Here is a 10,716-nt window from a genome sequence, read left to right on the forward strand (position 1 = left end):
CTTTGAACAAGCAGGGGTAGCATTATATTTTTCAGAGGTAGCGAAATACAAAGCCAACAAAATAAACTTTTTTTTGCACTATCGAAGAAAAGTAGAGGGATAGCGGACTAAGCCTTTATTTATGTCCACCCTTGAGTCTCCATTAGATAAAAAGAACATTGTGTGGCTATTTTTGTTCTATAAATAGCAAACCCGATTGGCCTTATGAATCATCTCTCTCTCTCTCTCTCTCTCTCTCATACTTCTTTTTTCGTTACAAGATGGATGCAAAATTGGTGGTGGAGAAGTATGATCAAACGTCATTTGAGGATGATAGCGGTGGATATTATGTATGGTCAAATTCAAAAGTACCATTGTTAAGTGACTTAAAACTCGGTACCGGAAGGCTTGTTCTTCACCCTCTTGGATTTACTCTTCCTCACTATGCCGATTGCAGCAAAATTGGCTTCATTCTTGAAGGTACATTGTTTTACTTTTTGGCACACATGAATAATGTTATTGTGACCAACCACTATGAAATTGGCTTCCTATGTTTTCTTCTACCCACGCCTACTCATCACAAGTACACCCTCTTATGAAATATTTTCGTGGTTGTAGATTTATTGATTTATGTGTCCGATCGGACCAAACTCTTTCCTAGACTTTTTCAACACGTATAACATGTTTTTTTTTGCATCTCTCTCCTATCCTATCCTCTCTCTCTCTCTCTCTCTCTCTCTCTCTCTCTCTCTCCACACACACACAAACTAATATATCATCATCCACATTAAATTATAACTAGCATTTAGTACCAGTGCGTTGCGCGGGTAAGTGAAAAGAAAAAAAAAATTTGACTATTGTATAAGAAAAACTTACCCGCGTTACTCGAAACACAAATGAAAAGGAAAAATATATAACAAAACTATAACATCGAACCCAAAACCAGAAAATGTAAAATTATGATTGGATTATTTAAAATAATAATAATTACATTTAAGCCATTAGACAAAGGTACATTCAGGTTTGGATTCTAGCCAACTTCACAAAACTACTTAAGAAAGAAAATTCAGAGCTAAAGTTGAAACAAAATTCATAAACTTTAGAGAGTTAAGACTTTTGACCATTAGACTTCAAACTGCAGTTTGATACATGTTCTTGTTTTGTAATAGTTGCACATGACCTGCTTCAATAGCTTCATATAAAGACATTTGATTGGAAAAATATGGCCAATAAACTTAATCTTGTGCATTATTGATTATTAGGAAGGGTATAAACCTGGTGGTCCAAGCCAAAGTCTATCATCCATTATGAACAGTTTTTCCCATCCTATAAAGGCACATAAGCTACAAATGAAACAAATTAAATTACCAATTTTGACCATGTTGAGTTTGGTCAAACCTCCATGGCTTGCTTTACAAAATTCACCTTCTTTATTAGTATATTCAGTACCAACTTGTTCAAATCTTTTATTTGTAGACTGGTTTTGAGAAATTTAGGTTTCCTTACATGAAGCATAAAATTAACGCACCTGCATTAGCAAAAAGACATGGATAAAATTGATAATAACAAAAAAATATATTTCAGGCTAGGTAACGGGTTGAAATGGATCGGGTCGATTTGAACCACAAATACCATTTGTATTTGTAAGCACTAACCAAACCATTAACTGAAGCTGAACCAACGAAAACCGAACCGGAATTTAACCGTAAATCAGTTACTAAACTTTTTGTAACCTCGGTTAATAGAAACTAACTGAATCAAATCATTAATATTTTCATATACCTATTTCGTGTTCTATACTGTATTTCTTGTATTCAAACCTCCGTTTCATGTATTTATTTCTAACAAAACATTTTAACTTTGGTTTTGGTGAACCAAAATTAACAATGCTGAACTGCAAACCGACAAACTAACCAAATAAACCGAGCCGATTAACCGAACACGGATTAATTAATTAAATAGGATAAACGATGACCTTGGTCTTGGTTTAGGTTTTGGCTAATAACCCAACCAAATTGTGCAGACTCCTACTTTTGTTCGCCAATTCATATTTAACAAATATGAATTTTGGATTTAACCGTACCACCACGGCCACCTAGGGTTTCCAAATAAAACCCGGCAACAGTAGGTGAGGTTGACAATGGTGGAACCGGTAACGGTGGTAGGAGAGAGATATCGGTGTGTCAATATCATGAGAGAGACGATGAAAAGCAAATGTACTCGTGTGAACATGGAGTCTCCAAAGCCAGAAAGTAACATAAGAACTGACGCGTGTATTAACACGTGGAGAACATAAAAGGCATCATGACATATACAAAAGAAGAAGCCAAAGATACAATCAATAGAGCACCCTTTACAACAAAAGTAGCTAAAAGTACAACTCCTAATGCACGTTTTTGGTTGAGAAAGTTGCAAATTAATATATACTATAATTAGAGGTAGTGACAAATATATATGACTGGTCACATTATTGTTTTCTGTACGTTTAAAGTAATAGATATAAATATATTAAAGAGATTTCACCGTAACACGTTTATAAACTTTCATACACAACACATTAAGTTTTTAGCCTACATAATTTTAGTTAAACTTTTTTACCTTCCTACACTACACAATATATAACCTACACAATTTTATTAACAGAACAATTTATAACAAAACACTTCTTTGTCATTTTTAACCTAAATAATTTTATATAGCACACAACTTTTTAACCTAGAAAGTTTTAACTTATTTTTTTTAAAAGAAAATTTGGGGAGAAAATTAGGATCACATTAACATGGAGAAAAGAATGGAGAAAATCTCTATAGATTGATTCTATATATATACTGTGTAAATGTAAATCTATTCAAGTTTCAACACACCAAAGGATCCAAAAAACCTCATACATATTAAAGCTAAAAAACTAATTATACTATTAATAAATTTCAATTATTGATTAATTTATACTATTTGATCATATAGGTCTTAGATTTTTTCTCTCTTCTTGCACATATAGTATTCTCTTTTAGAAGGCTCCCTAACCATTGAAACATACATGTATTATAGTCAATTTCTATAATAAGTGGTATAACGAAGGTCTTCTATATATCCAATTTAAAAATATATGAAATTTTCATTTAAAAAAACTGGTGTCTAAAGTTGATCAATAAGCATATAAATGAGATTTTAAAAGGAATATAAGGTCAAGATCCAAAAAGGCCACCCAATTTGGCTTTCTAACACGTTGTTCAAATAGTTTACTTATGTCACTATTTACGTCGTTATTCTTTGATTAATATGAGTCGTTCAACATGAACGTATAGGTACTGTCACAATTGGTTTGATCTCAGCTAATAGTTCAGAGGAAAATGTATTGATAGCCAAGAAAGGGGATGTAGTTCCAACTTTAGCAGGGCTGGCTTCCTGGTGGTTTAACGCAGGCGACACAGATGCAGTCATTATCTACTTGGGTGAGAGTAGTAAAGCTAAAGTCCCTGGCCAATTCACATACTTTGTTCCGTCAGGACCCATTGGATATCTAGCTGCATTTCAGTCTGATTTTGTTAGCAAAACCTTTGGTTTGGACGAAAGTGAGTCAGAAAATCTTATAAGCAGCCAACAAGGTCAAATGGTCACTCTACTTGCACAAGGGATCAAATTCCCAGAACCAAGTAATCACACAAAAGGTAAACTATATGCCAACATTGATGATCCATTGGGTGCGGTTGTTGTGAATTGTGGTGGATTTGTCAATGACCTGACAGAAAAGAACTTGTCCGTGCTCAGTGAGCTTGGTCTAAGTGCAAGATTTGTGAAGTTGGAGGGTAATGCTATGCTAACGCCAAGTTATATAGCCGATGGTTCGGTGCATATTTGTTATGTCTGCAAGGGAAGTGGTCAGATTAAGATTGTGGGTGGTTTTCAAGGAAAGCCAGCATTGGACAGTAAAGTTGAAGAAGGCGACTTGTTCATTGTTCCTCAATACTATATACTTGCTTATATTGCTGATGACTGTGGACTAGAAGTTTTCTCGGTCACAACTAGTTCAAAGTATGTTAACAATGAATTTTTAATTTGTATAAAAAGTTGAAATTTATATGTATGATAAGTAATTTTGCTTATTTTGCAGGGCTTTGTTTGGACAACTTGCTGGAAATACGTCGATATGGAAGGCAATGTCTTTGGGGGTTGTACAAGCGACTTTAAATGTTACTCCAAAATTTGCACAACAATTCAAGAGCAAAAATGAAACAAAACTCACAATTGTCCCTCCAAGTACTTAACTATCAAGGGTGTTTATCTTTGATATGTTGTGAGCATTCAATAAGGCGACGTCCAAGACAAGAAATAAAATTCGTTAAAAATGTATTGTAATATCCAATGTTTTCAGGCCCAGACCGGAGATTGACCCGGACTGCTTACTGGGTCACAGGTCGGAGCGACCCGGGAGGCCGGACCGGTCATTAACCCGGATGATGTCATAAATAATATATTTACTTTTCATATATAATATAACTGATATTGAAGAACTGTTTAATGTTTAGTGAAATTTTAAAGGATCAAATATGTATGATAGATATAACGATATACTAAAAGGAAATATTCACAATAAAAATGACACCCCTTATTGTTCTCTATCTCTCTCTCCGATATTTTTATTACTTTTATCTTTCAAACCCTAAATGAGATAACACACGGAGCCATGTTCTACTTCTATAACCTGTCGTCATCAACACCATCAGCCACCGCCGATCATGGAAATAGAGCCGCTCACATACACCTTTGTTCACCGCCACTAATGATAATAACGACCTTAAACCAAAGGAAACCATTAGCCTTAATATCTCCTTTAATCTCTTTCAAATTGACAACTTTCCCTTCAAACACTTTTTTCGTTTCTCGCCTTCCAAAGTCTCCAACAGGCGATAATGATAATCCCATGTAACGCCTCCTTTTTAATAGTGACAACATTAATGATCTTGTATAGCTTAAGGAGGTCTCTAACCATGAACTCGAAAGTAGGGGGAGCCATGCACCACCGACTTATATGTTCCCAAACCACCGACGAGATACCACAGCTTGTCATAATATGGTCTGATGTCTCCCCACTCATCTCACATAAAGGGCACACACTATCCGTTATCCGAATGTTTCTTCGTTCAAGAGCTTTGCTCATAGGCATTCTATCTATTTCCGCCCTCCACACGTGAATGTTGCACTTATTTGGGTACCATTTGCTCCACTTCATAACAAAGTTATTTTCGGCATTCTTATTTTTTTATTATTATCCTTTTTACCGAGCTAACAGAAAATTCGCCATCCTTGTCCCCTAACCACACCCACCAATCCGGCCCGTTTATCCAAACAACAGCATTCATTAACTGTATACTCTTCTCCCATTCTTCTAACTCAACAACTGAATTTGGCATTTTTTCTAACACCAGTTCCAACCAAATCCACATTCAAAGAATTATAACTTTTAACAAATAAAAAAAATCAAGAATTAAAATGTAATCAAGAAAAAAAAGTCAAATTTATGTACCAAAAATTTTTATTTTGTTAATACACATGAAAAGTTAAACTTGGAACTGTTCGTTAATACACAAAAAAATTTTAAAGCAGCTTTTTAGTACAAGAAAGGAAGTCGTTATTTTAGCTATAGATTTTTTACTGGAACTGTTCGCTAATTATATTTAGATAGCAATATTGCTACAAGTTTCTAGCTATGTGTTTCTGCTACGACTTGGCTACAAACGTTTTCTGTGGTTTTCTATTGATTACGCTAATAAATTTAACCATATATTTTTCTTTGAATTTTAGGTTGTCACTATGGACTTTATATATGGTTTGCTTCGTATTTAGCTGTGAACTTTTTCTCAGAATTTTATAAAATGTATTTTTATTATTTTCAATTGTATATATCTGAATTTTAATAAAATATATATATTAATGATAAAATATAATAAAATGTCCAATTTAATACCATTAAGATCCAAATTAATAAAAGTAATGTAATAAACCTATGTGACTGTTTTCTGCGAGGTTCTCATTCAATTGAACTTTTTATCTTGATTATCTGTTTCTCAACCATTGATTGGAATATTTTATTCTTAGCAATACTTATTTCATATATTATTTTGCTATGTGAGGTTATTTTACAAAACATAACAAATAAATTGATGGCTGATAATGATTTGTAGGCAAAAAGAAAACCCCTTAATATAATATAAATTATTAAAAAAAATAATTATAACTCAAAATTTAATAAAAAAAACTGAAAAATGTAAAAATACAAAAATGTTTCCACCATCTTCATCACTTAAAAAACCCACAATATTGAGAAAGAAATATCATTATGTCTTTTTATTTATCTTGTTTATTTTCGTCATTGATTGTATTTTTTTTATATTGTGTTATATTATTCAACATTGCGTTATATTGTTTGGCATTGTATTATATTTTGTGATCTATTGTATTTTTTTATTTAAAATTGTGTTTTTTGTTTATTTTCGTCATTGTGCTTTTTCACCGTTTTTTAAAGGGAATTACGTGGGAAACATTTTAGTTTTTTTAATCTTTCCATTTTTTATTTATATTTTGAGTTATGATTTTTTTATTATTTATTTTGAATTTTTTTAGGGTTTTTTTATAGCCAAAAATCTTTCTCACATTTCTTATTTATGTCTCTCTTTGCTTTTAACATTTCCCTTGTTTTGCTGTTGTTTCCATTAAAATTTTATTTTTATTAGACAAAATGGTAAAAGTGGTCCTTTAGTTTTGTACGTTTTTTCAGCGGACGTCCTTTAGCAAACTTAATAGCAGAAAACATCATTTATATTTAAAAACTTGATCTTTGATTTTAATCCAGTTAAATTTTTTTTGTTAAACCTGGTCATGTGCAAGGCACATGAGGGTATTTTAGTAACTTTTACATGTTTATTTAATTACTAATAACCATATATATATATAACAATCCCATACTCTCTCTCCCCATCTCTTCTCTTTCTCTCTCTCTCTCTCTCTCTCTCTCTCTCTCTCTCTCTCTCTCTCTCTCTCTCCCCCCCAACCACCATAACCTCCACCTACCACCACAAGCCACCATCACCACAGCCACCACTACGACAGCCACGAAACTGTTATGTAGCAACGGGGTTTGGGCATCATGAGTCAATCAATCTATTAATCAAGCCCCGTATATCCCACTGCATAGCACGCTATTGGTAGGGTCAGGGAAGGGTGGGATGTAGGCAAGCATTTCCTCTATCCGTGAGAATAGAGAGGCTGCTTCTAGAGAGACCCCCGGCTCATAAAGCCACATACTTTGGGCATCATGAGTATGTTAATTTATGATTACAGCAGAGGGTACAACCTATCTCGTTTTTCGGCGACCAAAAGGTACAACCCCTCTCGTTTGGTGGTAGACAGTGGTTAATCGAAGGTTGTGGAGATGCGATGGCGGTCTGGTGTGGTGGTGGCGGTGGGTAACAGATACCGGTGATAGTGGGGAGGTGGGTAGCAGAAAAGGGTGTTTTGTGTGTGTGTGTGTGTGTGGGGGGGGGGATATTATTTATGAATGTATTATTTTTTTTAGTTATTAAATAAAATGTAAAAGTTACTAAAATACCCTCATGTGCCTTGCACATGACTGGGTTTAACGAAAAATTTTAACTGGGTTAGGATCAAAGGACAAAACGTGAAAGAGTTTTTAATATAAAGGATGTTTTCTGTTATTAACTTTGCTAAAGGACGTCCACTGAAAAAACTTACAAACATAAATGCCCAATTTTGCCATTTTGTCTTTTTATTATTTATCCTTTATAATTTTTAACTGTTGTTATATTGTCTTACAACAAATTTTTTCACTTAAAATCCTTCTAACCTTAAGAGGAAACACCATATACCACCAAATCAAAAGAACACAGATTTTGACAAAATTGATATTAATTGTATTTATACTTTTTGGGTTTGCTGGGGATTTTGATACAGACTTTATTTGTGATAAATATTTCTACGGATTTATTACAGATTTATTTTTGTTAATTATTTAACAATGTAATTTTTGAATCTTTAATTTGTATAAACGAAACCTCTAAATTCTATGGAGTCACCAGATTGCGTGAATGGTGAGCTCTCATTTATTTAGCCTGTTTCTTTAAAATTCGCGGAAATGGGTTTGGATCGGATATTCAGCTGTGGGCAACCCTTACGTGCTTGATTCAAATGCAAACCCTAATCCCATCTGCATCTCCTCTACAATAAGAGCACATGAACTGCATCGTGCTACCATCACCATTCCATCTCTACGATTCAATATAAGGTAACAAACTCGATGCGATATCTGTCAACTACAATAACAATTTCATCAATCGGAATTACGAACCTGAAGAAACTTATGCTTCATAGTTAGTTAATTTCTTATTTTAATGGAATCATAAAAAACCATCTCTTCAATCGATTTTAACAGATATCCATACTTGTGATTTTCACATTCATTCAATTCATAACAGGTATCCTACACTTTGATATTTTTGGTCTCTTCAACTCTTTTCCCATGTTTCCAATTTTTAGGATTTTAACGTTAATTTTCATTAGGGTTCAAACACATGTTTTTATTAAACTTATGTGATTTGTGCAGGTCTACTATTCGCACGGGATGAATCCTAGCTTTGGAAGATGTAAGTTTTAATTTTTTTTACACAATTCATTGTTTTCATGGTTTTGAGTACTAATTAGATCGATGCTCAAACTTTTTGAATCTCAAATCTGTTTATGATAGCCCATGATTTGAAGGTAGACTTTGTCATAAAAAAGGGATGTTTTGTTAATAGGAACAAGAACGTGTTTATAGCCGTAGGCCCGTAGCGGTATAAACAAGAATGAAACTGGGGATCGGTACTAGAGTGCCATGACCAACCTTTTGGTTTCTTAGTTTTGTAATTCTAATTTTTTTGATGCCTAATTCATTATCATGAATTCTTGATTACACATTATGGGTGTGCATGGGTCGGTTTGGGTTGATTTTGGGCTAAAACCGAACCAAAAAAACCGAAAATTTGTCTTGTAAGCTTCTGAAAACTGATCGGGTTTGTTTTAGTTTGGTTTTACATGTGGACCTAGGCCTTTTTATTAGTTTATAATTATTGATTAACATACACTTGAGCATAATTTTTTGGTTATACTATTTACTAAAGTCTTACATAATATTTAAATTTAAAAAGTTAAAAGCCTTTTGTTAGTTTATAATATGGTTATGTTTTTTGGGTTTTGAATTATATGAAAAACCAATACAAAACACATAGAGCCATATCGTCGGTTTTTGGGTTCAGTTTTTCCGGTTTTAGGGTTTAGGGTTTAGGGTTCAGTTTTTCCTAATACACCTGTTCCTATATTATTGATGCTTCTTTTCTCTGTATTAGGCATGGTATACAGGTGTTGCCAAATTCAATGGTTTATCTCTTGGTTCCAGGAAATAAATAATATGCAGATTATTATCTGAATTAATGTTATTAATCATTTATCATCTAATATAAAATCATAATCTGTTCTGTCCATTTGTGCATGTCATTTTAGCAAACATGGACCACTTTATTTTACTGCTAAAAAGGAAACTTTCTCAAAAGTGTGATTAACGTGTCACGTTGGAAAGAATCATAGAGAGGTATTATCCGTAATCTTATTATCACCCCATTTGATGTAGCGGTGTATAATTGTATATGATTATAACATGTAAAAACATTTACGTTGAAAAGAATGCACGAGAAATTAGAGAGTATATTGAAGAGATTTATTGGAGTTTCAAGAAGCAGGTTTTGGTTCATAGTAAAGGCGGAGTAGATGCAGTAGCTGCTTTATCAACGTATTGGCCCGATCTCATATATGAATTTGTGGGCCTGACTAACGAGAAACGTTTAATAAATACACAAAAATTATAAGCATAAACTAGGTCGGGTATATTGGAAATATAAATTGGGTTCAAAAAGAAGCAGGGCAACTGAAAAACGGTACACAATTTTGATTTTATTTTTCTGAATATTACGACCTAAATTTTAACAAAGACCAATTTGTTTTCTAAATAAAGCACGTTATTTTATAATAGTATAAAACAACAACCTTTAAACAATTAAACACACAAAAAATGTTTTTAAACCCACAAGACGGCCCTACTGGACCCAACCTTCACTAGGGTGACTTATCTTTTTTGATTTGTCTACGATCACATGCGTGTCAAGTCCTATGTTGGGACCTCTTCTTTGAACAGGACAAGGTGTGAAGTCTTCGTCGGGCCTAAATTGCAAACCATCACCAACTTGGCTATCTTCTTATCTTTTTCCGTTGTATTTATCTTTATTTAATAATGAGGTTTGGTATAAGTAACAGAATATTTTACTCCATTTAGTGGCGGATTAAGAAAAATTCTCAGGGGTAACGGTCAAAATTTTTGTTTATTATGTTTTATACAATGTCAACGAAACAAAATAGAAACACGATAATTACTGAGTTTAAGCACATGGGTTGCAAATTTATCCTTCCGGTTTTGACAACTAGAAATCGAGTCATTACAACATATTCTTTAACTTTCTCAAACGTTTATATTTCAACCGCACAAACTAAAGCATTGTTCAAATACTCATCCCGCATTTGACTACGCAAACCCATCTTGATAAGCTTCATTTAAGAAAAACACCTTTCAACGGTTGCGGTTGCAACCGGTAAAACCAATACTAGCTTCAATATTCGATAAACTAAAGGAAAAGT

The 10,716-nt window shown here is 33.4% G+C and overlaps 1 protein-coding gene across 1 annotated transcript; it reads left to right on the forward strand.

Moving 5' to 3' along the window:
* The first annotated feature begins 226 nt into the window (after nt 1–226).
* Nucleotides 227–4,405, forward strand: LOC143599005 (12S seed storage protein CRD-like). The gene is made up of 3 exons (XM_077077076.1): nt 227–459; nt 3,285–4,011; nt 4,091–4,405. The coding sequence occupies exons 1-3, from the start codon at nt 261–263 to the stop codon at nt 4,242–4,244; spliced, it is 1,080 nt and encodes a 359-aa protein (XP_076933191.1). The 5' UTR covers nt 227–260; the 3' UTR covers nt 4,245–4,405.
* Nucleotides 4,406–10,716: the final 6,311 nt, after the last annotated feature.

This window comes from Bidens hawaiensis, unplaced genomic scaffold (genome assembly GCF_021521415.1).
Source record: "Bidens hawaiensis isolate Kalapana, Puna unplaced genomic scaffold, B.hawaiensis_p1.1 tig00051369_1, whole genome shotgun sequence".
In the NCBI taxonomy this organism is placed as follows: Eukaryota; Viridiplantae; Streptophyta; class Magnoliopsida; order Asterales; family Asteraceae; genus Bidens; species Bidens hawaiensis.